General features: G+C 45.3%; 1 protein-coding gene across 1 annotated transcript; it reads left to right on the top strand.

Annotated features, from left to right (window-relative positions):
- Window positions 1–1,152: 1,152 nt before the first annotated feature.
- Window positions 1,153–14,060, top strand: SLC25A33 (solute carrier family 25 member 33). Its single transcript, XM_014885786.2, has 7 exons — window positions 1,153–1,398; window positions 6,980–7,159; window positions 9,430–9,507; window positions 10,572–10,672; window positions 11,470–11,536; window positions 12,588–12,868; window positions 13,508–14,060. Exons 1-7 carry the CDS (start codon window positions 1,349–1,351, stop codon window positions 13,708–13,710), a joined length of 960 nt encoding a protein of 319 aa, XP_014741272.1. The 5' UTR covers window positions 1,153–1,348; the 3' UTR covers window positions 13,711–14,060.
- Window positions 14,061–16,918: the final 2,858 nt, after the last annotated feature.

Here is a 16,918-nt window from a genome sequence, read left to right as displayed (position 1 = left end):
GCAACACTTTACTGGCTTTGTACAACCTCTCCGTAACTTGCAACCTTCCCTAAACATTCCCGGCAGCCTTGGGATTAGATTCTTTAAGGTCCCTCCTGACCCTTAGCACTCCCTGATTCTATGGCTTTATGTGTCTCTGGCAGTACCAAAGGGCAGAAAGTGAGTAAAGATGGTTCTGTAGGAGCCGAGTGTTTAAAGATGTCACCTGCACACACCCAGACTGCGCCAGTTCCTCCCTGTCTGCCCTTATTGCTGTTTTCTCCTCCTGCCCATCTTTACTTTTGCATGGCCACAGGTTGCAGAGCATAATTAGGCTGAAGTTACAAACAGTCAAACTTTGGTGGCCTTCACCTGTCCTGCCCCAGCCTGGCTGACACAGAAACAGAGCTGGGAACGAGGTCCTGCAGCTTTACTGGCAGCACTGGGCCAGGACTGCCCAGCTTGGGGCTGTGCCCAAAAACAGTACAGCCAGGACAGGGCCAGGACAGAGTCAGGACACAGCCAGGACACAGCCAGGACACGGCCAGGACAGAGCCAGGACAGAGTCAGGACAGCCAGGACACAGCTCGGACACCCTGGACCTCAGGATCCATCACCATCACCTCCAACAGAAACATGGAATTCTGAAAGGTTCCTTGGACACTGAGGGTCCAGGACAGGTACACCCAGACACCACTGACCCCACTGGGGACCCGGGCATTGCTTCATCTCTTGGGTTTAACCTATAAATCTCTGTGTCCCACTGATGTTTAAACGCAGGGAATGTGCACACACAAATGTCAGACTCCAGTTCCTGGCAGGTTTAGGACTGGGAATTTGATTTATGCCTTTAAGGCAGAAGGGAAATTCACGTCTGGATCTGAATTTAAGCTGTTCAAGCGTATTGTCAAGGGCAATAGAAAACTCATGCGTATGAAAAACACGCAGACCTCGAGTCTCTCTGTACATTTTAATGTTTCCTTCACGATTTTAGCGTTAAAAGCTGAGCATTCATAAATCTCCCGGCTGTGCAGCTTCCCCCCGCACGCAGACCGATGGTGTAAATAAACCAAATAAATCATTTACCGGGACACAAACCCAGCCACCGAATTTCCGCTGCGCAGTGACGTCACCGAAGGGGCGGGCGCTCTCCGTTTAGTGACGTCACGGAAGGGGGTTGGTCCCCTCCTGCCGTGACGTCACGCGCTGCCGCCGGCAACGCCCCCCCGGCGGCGTCACGCGCGCGCGGCCCGTTCGGCGCGGGGCCCGGCGGTGACACCGGCACCGGCACCACCGGCACCGCCTCAGCCTCCCCCTCCTCATCCTCCTCATCCTCCTCACCCTCCTCACCCTCCTCATCCTCACCGCCATGGCGGGCGGCCCGCAGGAGAACACCCTGCTGCACCTCTTCGCCGGGGGGTGAGTGCGGGGCACCGGGGCCGGGCCGGGAACCCCGCGGTGCCCGGGGCACGGACCGGGAACGGGACCCGAACCGGGACCCTGCTGTGGCCGGGCCACGGACCGGGACCGGGACCCCGGTGTTGCCGGGACAGCGGGGCTGTGGCTGCCCCATCCCTGGGGTTACAGCCCGGAAAGGGGACAGCGGTGCGGGGAAGGAGGGTTCGGGAAGGTCCTGGTACCGTGGGTGAATGACTGGCTTGGCACGCCGCTGCTGCCCGGTTCTTGCTCCAAGGACTTGTAAACTCTTGGGTTTGTTGTGTTAAAAGCTAAAAGTAACAGCCCTAACCCACAAACCGCCACCCAGAAACCCTTCGGAAATTAACTTACTACAGGTATTTTAATAGCAGTCTAGGAAGGTAATTTTATGGTGTAAATTAAGTTTTAATCATCCATTGTCCAGATTAAGTGCCCTTTTGGCCTTGTGAGAAATATATTAATTTTTAAACAGCTTAAATTAGCTAATTAATAGAATATTCCTTAGTGCTTGTCAGCTAACAGTAATTAGGAAGCCAACACGAAGCCTGTTGTGAGTTTAAATTTGTCTGATAGTCGACCATTGGTTTTTCTGTTGCTTAACAGGATACTTCGGTTTCCTCTGATATGTCCCTGGAGAAACAGGTTTATTTAATATAATATTAAACCAAACAAATCTTAAGGTTTTCAGGGACACTGCCCTTCCTCTGGCTTGAATACTCAGGGTCCTCTGTCCCCTCTGGCCATCAGAGCAGTACCTGGAGCCTGGAGCAAAGCCGGGCCTGAGTGTTCCCATGGGGTTTGTTTGGACAGTGACAGCGCCCATCCCGAGCCCTCGGTGTCCTCACGTAACTCCTCAGACTATAAATAAGCGAGACTTTTAAACTCGTCGGTGTTTTAATCTCGTGCTGGGAGGTCAGCATCTTCCTTAGCGATTTCTTGTGCCCTCTGCCTCCTGCAAGGATCCCAGTACTCTGTTCAGTTGTAAAGGGGCTTTTGCAGAGAAGGGAAAAGGAACCCATTCACTTGAAAGAATTTTGATAGAGGCATCATTGGTATTGTGATGGTTTTCTGAGAGGGTGGGGATGGGCTGTGGTGTCAGATTAAAAAGTAATTCATGTTTTTGTGTTTGCACAGAGCAGGCAGGCCAGCCTGAGATAATCTCAGGGGCCAGAATAGAACGTTTAGCACCTCAGAGGCTGATGAAATGCACTTGAATGTTGCAAAGTGCTCTCCTGTTGTTGAAAGAGGTGGTTTCCTATTAACCAGGTTATTCAGGCAGGCAGGCTCGTTGGCCCTTTAGTTTCTGTCGGTTCCTTTTCAGCCTCCAGCAGCAGCAGCAAACCCGAGAATGCTCTCGGTGCTTTGGTGGGAGGGGGCTCTGAGCGCTGGAAGGTTTCGGGAGCAGCAGGGACAGGGATGCCCGGCTTGCAGAGCAGACACGAGCGTGTTTTCAAGGCACGGCTCCTGCTCCCCCAGTGCTGTTAATGCTGGTTTTTGTTTGGGAAGAGCTGCTGCAGCAGAGGTTGCTCCACGTTGTGTTTCCAGCTGGAGGAATGCTGGCTACTACAGACATTTCCTAAGAGCTGGCAGTTAAGCAATGTGCTGATGCTGACCCGGTCTGGGAAATGTTTCCATCGGTAAAGTGGAGAGAAGCAGTGTTCTCCTGAAGGTGTGTGTGTGTGTGCTCCAGGACCGGGGGTTGGAGTGGGATTGGCTCTCTCACCCTGCTCCCAGTTCAGGTTCCTGTGCATTCCCTACCTCAGGAACACGGGAAATGCTTACAGGAATACCCACACCTGATAACAACATCATTAGGTGGAAATCGAATGGACGATTAATCACATTAAAGCATTAGGAACAGTCTATTGTTCTGACACTTAGTTTCCTTTGGCATCTGAGAAGGCAGAAGCTTGTTTTGTTCACAGAAATATCAAAGGTAGAACCTGCTTTGCTGTTTCTGCATGTGGCACGTTTTAGAAAATCAATAGAATTTCAAATACACAGCCAAATGTGTCAGGGTGGCTGTGATTGCTCTAACCAGGCTGCTCCATCATCTTTGTGATCTTGGTGGAGTCAGTGGAACTCTACTGGAAGACCTTTGTTCTGCAGGACTTTAACATTCAGCATTGGCTTGATACTTGTATTAAGAATATTGCTCAGTGATTAAATCTAGGACTGATGAAGTAAGTTTTAATTAAGATTCAATTGTGTTAGTGGGTGCTGAGAGTTTATTTCAAATGCAGGTCATTGATACTTTGGGGTGGACTCTGTGAAGATAGAAAGCTGGCAGCAAGAGAAAAATGGGAATTGCATTCTGATATGTGTGTCCTCTAGATATTTTTAAACAATGTTCCCTTTATGGAAGTAAATTATTTTTTTCAGTTAACAGAGTACATTATGTATCTCCACGTATCACCATGTTTGACCTGTTGAAAATACTCTGCCATGGTGTTTTGTTTCCAGGGAGTTTCTGTCCTTTTTGCAAGAGGCTTGTGCAGTGAGCACTGCTTTAACCTCTCTGGAGCTGTTCTGCACTGATGCAGCAAAAACCCTGACTCACGGATGAGGGCTTGGAGGTTTTGCCTTGATTGCCGCTCAGGATTTTCCCAAATCGGATTTATCCTGCTTCATACCCCTGAATGTTTCAGGGTCTGTGGCTGTTTATGCGGCTGAGGTTGTTTCTCCTTTTTTCCCAGATGTGGCATTTGCACACCCTAGGAATACAAAGTGTTTCTTTTGTGCACAGTGTGTTGTTTTCCAGGCACCTCCCCAGGGGATGATGTGTGGAATTGCCATGTGAAGGAAAATCATCTCGTCTGAAAAAACTGCCCAATACATCAAAGTCCTTAGCTGAACTATCTGCAGAGTATTTCTATTTGGGACATAATGTGTGCATAATGTGTCACCCTGATGACACTCTGAGAATTGCTGTTAGATAATGTTTTTTTCACAAATGTTCCACTGGCAACATAAACTCTGAGCTGTTAAAACTGGTGTTGCAGATACTAACTCGTCATGCTGGGTATCAGAGGATTACAAATGCATTAGCAGAAGTACTTAAATATTAAAGGCTGCATAAATTAACTGGATTATCAGACTAAAAGGCTGAAAGGCAAGGAGTGGGCTAGGAAGGCAAGAAGAGAGCTGATGTGGGAGGGAATATGCCAGAGAGGCTAAAAATTGTGGGGCAAGGAGTCAGCAGCTGACTGAGCAGCTGCTAGTTCAGAAATAGAAAATAGAGTTCCAGTGCTCTGAATTTATGAATTGTTACTGTCAAAGTATTGATTTAATGTGAAATGAATGGGCACTGGAGACTGAATACACAGTAGTGGAGCATTGGTAGATAAATGGATTGGGAATTAAGGCAATCAAATCACCTTCATGAAGTTCCCCCAGACTTGCAGTTGCTATGGAGTGTGTTGATTAGTCAGGAGTTAATTGCACATGTGTGTGTCTGTATGGGATAGACACAGTTGGAAAGGCAGCAGTGGGGGACCCTCAGAACATTTCCTGTTCCAGGTAATGTCTGAGCTGTGGGAACAGGGAAGGTTTTGCTGGAGGAGCCTTTCCTGGTGGGCTCTTCCCCTTGAAATGTCATTTCAGGGAGATGTGAGCAGTGTGAGAGAGAAGGATGAGCTGGAGCCATTTCCTCCTGAGCTGTGTGCACCCTCAGAGGGCTCAGCTCCAAGCCCTGCTCAGTACACAGAATAATCAGAGCCTGATAAGGTCTGTGAGCACTGGCGTTTCAGAGCCAAGTGACAGCAATTTCAGAGTTCCATGATCAGCTCAGTGACTTTAGTCAACATTCAACAGCCCCAGTGCTTTCAAAAGGAAGGAGGCAAAGTTCTTACAGTGCCTGTCCCTGTGATGTGTGGATTGTCCCTAGTTTAGGTTTCTGTTCAATCATTTTACCAGTCTCCATTAAAGCAGTTTCTTCTGGTGGGTTCATTTGCGTTTGGAAAGCCCAGTTTGGGGTCACACTGGGACAGGATCTTGCAGAACCTGAAAGCTGTGGTGAGGAAATTGTGTTCCCTGGCCATGAGCTCCGGGTGTTCTGAGCCTTGTAGAGAACCTCGATTTCTGTGGCTGCACAGCCTGGCTGGCCACGCTCTTAATGCTCGTGTGGGGACTTTGGGGCTTTGGCAGAGAGGGGTTTCTGTTCATGGAAAATGGTTCAGCAGGCTAAATAAACTGCATTCATGAGCTGGTGTGCATCTACAGCTTGGATCTTTTTGCTATCCTTTTATTACCCTTTCCCTTGTGTTTAAAAAAAGGTTCTCCTAGTAAGGTAGTTATGTCTGGAAGGAGCTTTAGAAAATAACCACTAATACCTTTGTTAATGTTCTTCTGTGGATCTCTGTTCCCAAATTAGTGCATGCAATGTTCTTTAGCAAGCAATGTGGGGTTTTATACACAAGAAAAAGGGAACAGTTATTTTTTTAAATTCATCTCCCTTTCATGGAAAATTACTAAAATTGCAATTTCACATGAACATCAAAGAGACTTAAGTTGTTGACCTCTGGCATTTTCTGAGGAAAATCTTAAATACAGGTTTCTGAAGCAATCACATGCTTTGGCACTTGTGCAAACAAAGCAAATATTTCCTAGTCAGTTCAGCTCTAGTAAATGCCCTTGCAAGAAACCCAAAATATTTAGTTAAGTCTTCTTAAATCCCAGTGTGTTTGAGTAACAAAATATAGATATAGTACCTTTTACTCAACCTCAGCATTATGTTTAATCATGAAGTTTGCCAGAAGGAACATTCAATTACCTAAGAGGAGCAGCAGCACAGAGAAATAGTTTGACCAGTCACTTTCCAGATCACTGATAAAAATGAAAATTAGGACTCATACACTTTATATTCTTGGCCCAATGTGCTTTTTTTTGAGGCTTAGTCTGACAGTATTAAGATGAATATGTGCCTATTGTAGGGTCATGTGTGTATAATATTTCATTTTTGTCCTTCTGTTATCAGGTTATGGGAGCTCTGTTCTTTAGGAGCCTTTCTGCCCTGTTATTGTTTGCCAACCCTCCTCATCCTCGCTGCTTCCTTCTCCCCTAAAAATGTTGCTATCCATTATTTTTAAGAGTGCTTAGTGTAGTTTTGATGTTTGCTACTTCTGAAGACAGTTCTTTAATCATAAGTACTGAAATGGTGAAGATTTATTTATTTTTTCATTCTGTAGTGTCCTAATCCCCAGTGGCTCGTTCTCATCTGGCAGCTTCCTGCTTCCCATAAGAAAAATCCATCCAAGGCTGTGTCTGTTTTAGGGCAGCAGCCTCTGGGGCATGGATGCCATGGAAGTTTTTCCAGGCAGGGCTCCCATGGGAGCAGTCAGTGGTGCCGTGACCCCCTGGTCACTCAGGGGGGTTTGTTAGTGTTGGTGTCACCTCTGTGTTTACCAGGCCCTCCCCAGCCCATGGCAACAGCCAGAGCTGTTTCCTAAAGACTTGTCCAGTGTGGAGGAACTGGAGATGAGTCTTCACACTGAATTTCTGTGGTTCTGCACATCAGTGCAGTAACATTTATCACATTGTGTCCTGTTTGAACTGTTCTTTGCAGGTGTGGAGGAACAGTTGGAGCCATCTTCACGTGTCCCTTAGAGGTGATAAAGACGAGGCTTCAATCCTCCAAACTGGCCTTCAGGACTGTGTACTACCCCCAGGTGCAGCTGGGGACCATCAGTGGGGAAGGAATGGTCAGGCCAACGTCTGTGTCCCCTGGGCTCCTCAGTGTTCTCAAGTGAGTGCTGCTCCCCTGTCATTCACCGTTCCTTGGCACACTGATCCGAGTTTCACTTCACTAAAATAAAATGTCCTGGGGGATCCTGGGGGTTCGTCCTCTCAGCTGTCACTGGCTCACTGAGCTCTCCTCTGCTATTGCTGTCTTTGCTGATTATTATTGTGCATCACTCCTGTCTGTACCTGTCTTAGTCTCTGTTGAAAGCCCTGAGTGGTTCAGCCTGCAGTGTTTGATGCTCTAGCTGCTCCCTTTCAGATGTGTGTTCATAAAGAGGAGGAAATGTGAAATTATCTAACAGCTGCTCAATAGTTCTACCAGCAACTGTGACAATCTCAGCTCCTGTATTTTAATACCAAAGCACCATGGATTTATGGTCAGACCTCCTGCAGAAGGATTGAGTTTGTTTGGCTGCTTGGGCACCCCAGGGTGATGCAGAGGTCCTGCTGAGATCAGGTGGCAGGAGTGCCAAGGAAAATACCGACCAGCAGAGCAAGCTGAATGATTTTATGTAAGGCCAGCACGCCTGGCAGACTGCCTGGGGAGAAGCTGCACAGTTATATAACACTGGAGTGCTAATTCAAATTCTCTGCAGAGCTCTCTGGCTGGAGTCATTCTGGGACTTGAGTTTCTGTATTGTAAACAGCCTGCTTTCCCCTGCCAAACATTTCTTTGTCTACTCAGAGGTGAGTCTAGAGCAATTCGTGACTGAATGCATAAGGCAGTTCCAGTTGCTTTGATTTTAATGCCCTTTCCTTTGTTATCTTTTCACCTTGCAGCATTGGACTTTAGGCAACAGTAACTAAAGAAAGTGAAAACTTTTAGGCAGAAGGATCTTAATTCATCCTCTGGGCCCGTCTTTTTCTGAGGTTGTCTTTTTTTTTTAGAGAGAGAAGAAATGGTTTAAAATGGGCCAGCCTTTTAATATATTTATTAAGCTCATTAAGTTTGGTGACTGGAATCTTGATTTCATTTAATTTCAGGAATTGCTTAGCTGTGTGTACTGCCAAGTTTTCAACCTGATTACTTTAGATGCTTGAGAAGTGAGAGCAGAGTATTTCTGCTGTCATTCCCCTGCAGGCAGCATCTGTGGAGAGCAGAGAAATGCTATTGATTACGACCTGAGAAAATATAAATGTCAGAAAGAAGTGACATTCAGTCCCTTGCTTTTACTCTTTCATCCCTTTCTCAGTCCTGGTCATTGCCAAACTGGGCATGACTTGGACCTCGTGGTTTGGGAAAAGTGTGTGGCAAAGGAAGGAGCCACTAGAGCCCTACCAGTACAATTGCTGTGTAAGAGTTAAAGGTCAAGTATGAGAGGCCTTAACTTCTGTAACTAGGAAGGAAACAGGTACCCAGAGGGCAGGTTAAGCCTGCTGCTGGCAGAAAGCCCTCCAGAAGGACAGGCTGGTTTTGTCTAATCCATTTAAGATTCTGATGAGTTAGCCCAGCTGGAAGCTGCAGTCGTGACTGTTAAGTGACAAAGAACAAGTAGTTGGTGGATCTGTCTCCTTGGAAACACTCAGCCCTGGAGTTTAGACAGAAAGTTCAGCTCTGCTGCAGAAAACAAAAGTGTTTCAGAAGCTCATGTATGTCCCCCTGTGTAATGAGCTGGGTTGGAATCAGTGGGGAGCACTCAGGGCACTGCCAGTGACCTGGAGAGCAAAGTGTGAGAGCCTGGCAGCTCCCGTGGGTGCAGTGAGCTCCCCACGGAGCCTGGGGCCAGCAGAATTTCCTGCCTGCTTTTCCCATGGTGAGCTCAGGTTAGAGCTGCTGTCTGGCACACTGTGCACTCACATTGTTCTGGGGTGATTGCCACAGGCAGCTTTCTTGGGGGAAAAAGCACATCCCTAGGTAATTGTGAAAGGAAAAAGGATTTCTTTTTCCAGGTCTCTGTACGGGAGAAGCAAAACTTCTGAATTGCTTAGATACAGAGAACACTAAAAAGATTCTTTGTTCATCAGTCACCTATCACTGGGTTCTCCATGAAACTTTAATTCAATTCCTGACAGCTTTCAAAGAATGGAAATTACAGCCTCGTGCCATTTGACACCCATTTGCCTGTAGAGAACTGAATTTTATGGTACAGTGGTTTTACTCAGTTTATAATTCTACTTATTTTGAAGTATATCACGTAGATTAAAATCTAACAGCTTCACATGTCCTACTCTGTGCTTTTGTGTAGTTCTTTTGGCTCTCTGCCTGACAGAACAAAAAACTAACTTTAAATCAAATACTATCTTTTCCCTCCCTGTTTGTTTTTTTATTTTAAGGTCAATTCTGGAAAAAGAAGGACCAAGGTCGCTCTTCCGAGGGCTGGGTCCAAACTTGGTTGGAGTTGCACCATCAAGGTAAATAGTTAAACTATTGCTAAAAGCCATGTTTAAGGTGCCAACACAAATGTTACAGTGTATTTGTGATTCAAAATAATAGGCCATGAAGTTATCCCATCTGTAAGCTGAGATTTGTGTCTGCATTCTGCTCAGTGTTCACACCAAGAAATGCTGATAAAAATCTGATTTACGCTTCTATGACACTGGAAGGTGCAGAGGAAATCAGGCACTTAAATGCCAAGTATACTGAAGTTCCAGGTCATTGCAAGAGCCACCTCTCTGCTTGAAAAGGAAGAGAAAGCAGTGCAGGAAGGTCTGTAGGGTTAATAATTGCATTATTCTAATGTCCTGCTTGCCTTGAGCACAGCAGTGCCAGGGGAGAGGAGTTGCCCTCTGGGCCTTGCTTGCCTCAATTCTTCTCAAATGAAAAACTGCAGCTGAGGGGGAAGGAGTCCCATTGCTGCCACACAGCCCCAGAAGGGGGGAGTGTGTCCCTGCTTCAGCAGCAGCAAAGCTGCTTTGCCTTTGCAAGCCTTAGAGCACCTCGGTGGTGTCTCCCTGTGCCTGCCCCGTTCCTGGCAGGGCCGAAGATCCCTGTCTAGGAAATGATAAAACTCATTAACAGCTTGGATATTGGCAGATGTCCTCTGCCTGAAACGGAACCAGTTAGAACCAGTTTTCCAGTTAGAAAGGAACCTGGAGAGAGGTGAGCTCCCTCCCTGGCCTCTTGCCTAGTAGGTGTGAGGTTCCCCCCCCACAGAAGCAGGGAATCGTGTTTCTGTGCAGGTAACCTTTGCAGCAGGGCTCTGAATCCAGGACTCTGCTTTTCCCTGCACTCACTCATGCTGTCTGCAACACCCTGCTGCCTCCCACAGCCAAATATTCCTGTGGGTGTCAAGTCAAACTGTGGCACTCTAGTGCAAGGGAGGAAAGAAAACAAAGCCCCTGTGTCCGTGCAGATGGAAGTCGTCATGTGGAGCCTCTTCAGACAGAGTTCTTTTTTTTCAGGGGGCTGGGCAAAGAACAGTAATTGTTTAGTTTGACATTGTCTGTATTACATGGCTTTTCTTTTTCCCCCACAGGGCTGTCTATTTTGCATGCTACTCCAAAGCCAAAGAGCAGTTTAACAGCATGTTTGTGCCCAACAGCAACATTGTGCACGTCTGTTCTGCAGGTTCTGCAGGTGAGTGTTTGTAATCCCAAGAACAGAGCCCAGTGTGTGGCAAGTGCTGAAAACGTGCACTTAATCTGAGGTGGTATATGCCAAAACCCAGGAGTTTGCTAGCTCCTAGCTGGCCTTGCCTGCAGAGGAATTGTTTTTCTGCTCAGCACAGAAATATTTCTAGATTGTTGTTTACTAATTTAGGATGTTTTTTTCCAACTGCAGTGCTCTGGTCATGTCTCTTAATGCAAGGAAAAAATATTAGTAAACACCATTAAACTTCTGATGCTGCTTTTGCCAGATTGTTTCAGGATGTTGTATTTTTCCCACCAAGCTGGGAAAAATAGTTTGTTCTTGTAGGAAAAATACTGCAGAAGAGCTCCCCTAGTTTAATCATCAGTCACCAGAGTGGTCACTAAAAATAATCGTTCCCAAAGTAAGCCTTTAATTAGGAGTGGGTTCTGTTAATGAGCAGCTCAATGGCACCACCTACAGCCCTGGGGAGCACGAGTCCAGTTCAGCTTTGTGTCCCCACGGGTTTCCTTTGAGCTGGAATTCCAAAACCAGTCAGTCAGGAAGGGATCTTGTCAGCAACAGCCTTTAGGAGCATGGCACACATATTGAAATAGATGCAAAAAGGAATAATCCATGGATTGATGCCTCCTGAATGTTGAGATGAAATTGGGATCTGTGCACCTGTGTGGCTTTTGACACCTCTGGCTAGAGCTGGAGGCAGAAGTGTCTGACTGCACAGGCTGCAAGGATCCTGGCAATACAATGGCCTGGATTCAGCTGCACTTCTGGTCTTGTTTTTTCAGCCTTTATCACAAATTCCCTGATGAACCCTATATGGATGGTGAAAACCAGAATGCAGCTGGAACGGAAGTAAGTGACTGGGGAGGGGAATGGAGCCCCTGGGGGGCTACAGGAGCCCCTGGAATCTGAACCCTTCTGGTTTCACTCATGGCTCTTTGTACTTGGATAGATCTTGCCCAGTTTTTCCCTGACTCTCAGTTCCACCTTTCAGGCCATGTTTCTGTGTGGTCAGACTAAAGGTTCAGGTTCTGTGTGTTCTTAATTTGATGCACAGAAACTCTTGGGAAGGATGTGGGAGTTGCCTTGAGTCCTGGGTTAGGTTCAGCCTCTGGTTGCATTGTAAATCTTTAGTTGAGCATGGCATTATTTTTCTCTCTGCTGCCTAGAGTCCTCTGTAGTTCTGGGGTTGATGATGAGGATAAATGTGCTGAGAATCTGCTGCAGTGGTTTAATGTTCTTTTGCCTCCTTCACCACTGTGTTACTGTTAACCACATCCAGAAGGCACAGGGAATGTGACAGCAATTTCTTCTACTTGAATGCTTCAGTCACTGGTGGATATCAAAGCAATAAAGGGCTCTGCTAATAACATGACTGCTTAGAATGGAAATTCCTTCCTGCAAGGACATGCTAGGTCAGATAAAAAGGATCTTATAAGGCACGACAACTTTATAAATAATTTATAAGACTTAATTCCAGCACTTTGCAGGGTGGCACGTTTGAACTGAGTGCTGCCTGTTAAAATGAAGAATTATTTCTCATGCAGCAGACTTCTGTCTCTGGGCCTGCTGAAGATGGCTTTAAATGGAATCACCAGTTTAACACAAAGCAGTGTCTCTTCAGTGCTTATTGTCTTTTAAGGCCTTGGTGTGAACTGTGACAGACCAGACTGAACTTGAGCTGAAGGAATTATGAGTATATATTACTGAAATGGCAAAGCCAAGTGTGCACTCTTAGCATCATAATCCTGCTCTGTGCAGCTTTCCTAGGAGAATTTTGGAGTAAAACTTGGAGAACCATTTCTGTAGTTATAAAAAGTATATTGAAAGCCATAAGGGTTCTTTTTTTAATATTAATTCTTTTTCTTGGCTCATGATATGCTCTTTTCTGTTTGTGTTCTAGAGTGAGGGGCTCCAAACCAATGAATGCTTTGCAGTGTGCTAGATATGTGTACCAGACAGAAGGTATCCGTGGTTTCTATAGGGGCCTGACTGCCTCCTATGCAGGCATTTCTGAGACCATTATCTGCTTTGCTATTTATGAAAGTTTAAAAAAGTACCTAAAGGAAGTCCAGCTGCCCCCTTCTTCTAATGGGACCGAGAGGACCTCCACAAGCTTCTTTGCACTGATGGTTGCTGCTGCTGTTTCCAAGGGCTGTGCCTCCTGCATTGCTTATCCTCATGGTATGTTAACCCTTCCATTCTTGAGTGCAGTACAACAGCTGGAATCCAAAAAAAAATGATGGGTCTAGAGCTGTAAAACTCTGAGTTGTTCAAAGGGCCAAATGCATTTCACTTTGGCTTCTGCACTGGCATTATCAGTACTGGTCCCACTATTCCTAGTTAGACATGTGGTTGGTGATTGGGACTTGCTTTAAAAACAATTCAAAAACAACCAAAAAACTGATGGCCTGAATTTTCTGTTCTCACTAGTAGCCTCAGCTGGTAAGTACCCACGGCCTCTGGGATTCTGGGATCAGGTTGTGGGAAGCACTTGAGGACTGAACAGTGTTAATATTTTAGGATAGATGTGAATGGTATGGTTGTTAGAAGGAGCAATATTGATTATGTGAGCAGCAGTAAAGCATTTAGATCTGTATTAGCTCCAATGAGAAAATCGTTCATTTATTCCACAAGAAAGAGAACTCCTCTCTGACTCTTGCTCTTGCCTGGAGGGCAGTGTGTCCAGGGCTCCGTGGCTGGCTGCCCTGGCTGGCAGTTGGCACACAAGGTCTCCATGGCCCTGGGCTGTGCACACAGGAGCTTTCCTGGCACTGGCACGTTTGGCCCTGGTGACCCTGGGCTCTGGTTCCCTGTTTGCAGAGGTGATCCGGACACGGCTGCGGGAGGAGGGCACCAAGTACAAGACTTTCCTGCAGACAGCTCGGCTGGTGGCTCGGGAGGAGGGGTACCTGGCCTTCTACAGAGGACTCTTTGCCCAGCTCATCAGGCAGATCCCAAACACAGCCATTGTCTTGTCCACCTACGAGTTAATTGTGTATCTCTTGGAAGACCACGCCAAGTAGCAGAGCCAAGATCCCAGTTACAGACTGAAGACCAATTTCTTCATTGAACAAATAGTCCTTTAAGAGACTGTTGCAGGTGGAAGTGCTGGTGGAAACACTACAAGTCTGTGACCATCTGTGGATATTTCCTTTTGGACTCATGCTTTCTAAAAGGTCTCAAGTCGTTAATAGTTAATTATAATTTTTTTAAACTTGATAATAATTACTACTAAATTAATTTACAGTATTTAATTTAATTATATGTTTGTCCTTTTCCTTAAGCACAGCCATATGTGGTCAAGGAATGTACCTCATACTATCAAGTGATCTCTTGGACTGATGTTCATTAAAACTGTATTAAAACAGGAGAACTGGCTTGGACATTTGAAACTGTTCTTACAACTGGGTCATATTGCTTTTGAGCCCTGTAATATCCTAAGTGCCCAAACAAGTTTGAGGGTAGTTCAGTTTGAGGGTTTTTCCAGGGTGCATCATTCAATGCTGTGTGAAGAACACCCTGGAGTGTTCAAATAGGACAAACTTGTTTCTCTGTTTTGATGGCATGAACTATGCACACCAGCATCTCTTAGAAAAGCCACTTGCACTGGCAGTATGATGGTGGGAGGCTTTTAGGAAGAATGTAATTACAGTTCTGTGTCCCCTGTGCATTGGGATATGGTACTGGGTATGAACAGATCTTTTAGACCTTGCTTTGGTGCAGGCCTGAGAGCACAAGGACAGTCAGTGACTGTGGAAGCTCCACCAGAGAAAGATTTTCAACAGTTCTCATGACACAATTCTTGCCTTTTACTTATGAATCAAATATCTTACATACTTGAGATTAGTTCTTTTAAAAGCATTAGGTTATGCTTTCATTTTAATAATTTTCACCCCACTTGTATTGCAGCAGCACCTTGTGACTAAAGTGTGGCATATGAATTACTACTGACAGTGCAGGATAACATATTTCAGAGCTCACATGTAGGCTGGTGTTTGCTCCTTCCTGTTCATTAGTGCCATTTGCTTTGGCAGCTGAACAGGCACTGCAGCATCTGAGCCCAGCTCTGCCCTTCCCTGCCTGAGACAGCAACGAGCTCCTCGTGGTCTGGGGACAGCTCTGACTTCAGGGACTGCTCCCAGCACAGATGTGTGGGCTTGGAAGGAGCCTGGGGAGCACTGGGAGACTCACTGGGAGTGACTGGGGCTGCCTTTGATCAGCTGAGTTTTTTGACCAGGCTGGGATTTTGTTGCTGATGACTGGACTCAAAGGTTCCCATTTGTTCCCAGTAGACCCCAGCTGATGATTGGTACTCGAGGTCATGCTTGACATCAGTGGGATGTGGGAGCTCAGTGCAAAGAGTGAAATGTGTGTGTACCTCATTATGAGGCAAAACTGCAAAAAATAACTGATTTCTATTGTGTCTTCCTGGAAATTACTTATCACATTGCCCCTAAGCTAAAATAGGAAACAGTTGAGTAAAAAATGGCTTTTTTTATGGAGATGATGAGCAGCAAAATCTTCAGGCTCTTTATAGGAGGCAAAACTGTCAAACAGTGTTTCTATTTTTGAGAACTAGGACACTTGTACTGCTACTCTGAAACATTTTCTGAGATTTGCTTTCCCAAATTAGCATTCCTCTGTACTTCCAGTGCACTAGCTGACTTCAAAATGTTAGTCAAATGTGTAGACTGCTGATGTCTTTTGAGAATGAGGGGAGGGAACTCCAACCCTTTTGAGAAGTCTGGGTCTTGGTAAGAGAGAAAGCAAGAGAAAGTGAATGAATTTTTGTTTCACCTAAATCTGATGGGAAATCGAGAATTCTGCAGGATTTTTGGTTTTCTCCTTTAAGCTTTGCTACCAATTCTGACAGAATTAGTCTTAATTTGATAAGGGGTTAATGAGCTATATTGGGAGATAATAGAGTTTCTGAGTTAGTATAATTAAATCCTTTTTCCTTCCTCTCCCTAATAGAATTTTTAAAATTCACTAACCCTTGATTCCTTAAACTCTGTAAAGAGTTACCATTTTTAGGTGATGCTCTGTGAGCAATCCCATTGATGTCACTGAGTATGGAATAAGCCTATTACCAGAGGGAAGAATTTGAAGTAGCTTTTTCCAAAACGATACCTGAATTTAAAAATAACCAACAACCTTTCTCTGCTTGTCAAAGTCAATCTAAAGGAATTTTTCACTGTTCTTTCCTCTTCTCCAGCTTCTACAGAAAGTCATTTTCATGGAAGGTAGGTAAAGGCTTCATTACTAGACCCTTTGTAGCTTAATTATCAGGAAGGTGATGGACCTACTGCTATCTGAAGTGACCACGAAGATTCCATTGACTTTACCAGGACTGTGCCTGTTTCCATTCATAAATTATCAGTTCAATGGAAATTACACACATACTGTTGCTGCAATGTTATGAGCTACTCCTGTGGGTTAATTTTGTTTTGGAAGTATTTTGGAGCCACTCGAGGATTTCCCAGGTCCTTACACTGTAAGAGTTACTGCCTCCCTTTAGATATCTCTGCTTGCCTTGAGAGCCCTTCAAAATATCTGCATTTGCTGGGAATTGTTTTCCATGCACTGTGATTGTGCCCCTTGCACAGGTTCCTCATTAGCTCCTTTAAGGAGGAAACGAAATTTTAAACAATGCACCTCTGGTTGGACTGATAGCACAGATAGAGCTGATAGGAAGGGAGGGACTTGTGTAGGAAAACCAGATCAGCCCTGCAGCACGAGGACATGCAGCAGGTCTTGGTGTGCCAAATGACTGGGTGGGTTTTCTTCCTCCTTTCCCTATCATTCGATCTCATAAAACAATCCCTAAGTAATTGCACTAAACAATGGAAGAGAGATGGAAAAATTACGTGCCTTTTAAATTCGTTGAGATGAAATAGTCGCTGTTATTCCCCAGAATTAATTTCCATGGTTAAACCTGTACAGATGGAAATGGAACAGTGAAGAGCCCAACCATAGTTAAGTTTAAAAGTTACAGCTTACTCCCAGCACAAATATTTGTCTATGAAGAGCTTTTCCATTTATGCCTTTTAAAAAACAATGCTGACATAATGTGGAACCCCTTAATTTTAAGTAATTTTATTGTGCTGAGAAGTTTTTGTTTTAATCACAAAAGCAGGTACACAGTTTGAGGCTGGGTCAGTCTCATATTTTGGAGAGATCTTAACCTCTTACTTTCATGTAAAAGCACAGCAGGACTGTCAAACTACGAGT

Source organism: Sturnus vulgaris, chromosome 25 (genome assembly GCF_052056855.1).
Source record: "Sturnus vulgaris isolate bStuVul1 chromosome 25, bStuVul1.hap1, whole genome shotgun sequence".
In the NCBI taxonomy this organism is placed as follows: Eukaryota; Metazoa; Chordata; class Aves; order Passeriformes; family Sturnidae; genus Sturnus; species Sturnus vulgaris.
The sequence above is the reverse complement of the archived record's forward strand: the minus strand, read 5'-3'. Positions and strand labels throughout refer to the sequence as shown.

Excerpts from the sequence above, each read along its gene's own strand:
- SLC25A33 (XM_014885786.2), top strand. The coding sequence starts at position 1,349 with ATGGCGGGCGGCCCGCAGGAGAACACCCTGCTGCACCTCTTCGCCGGG. Across the intron at positions 1,399-6,979 it reads CTGCACCTCTTCGCCGGGGG|GTGTGGAGGAACAGTTGGAG; the intron begins GTGAGTGCGGGG and ends TGTTCTTTGCAG. Across the intron at positions 9,508-10,571 it reads GTTGGAGTTGCACCATCAAG|GGCTGTCTATTTTGCATGCT; the intron begins GTAAATAGTTAA and ends TTTCCCCCACAG.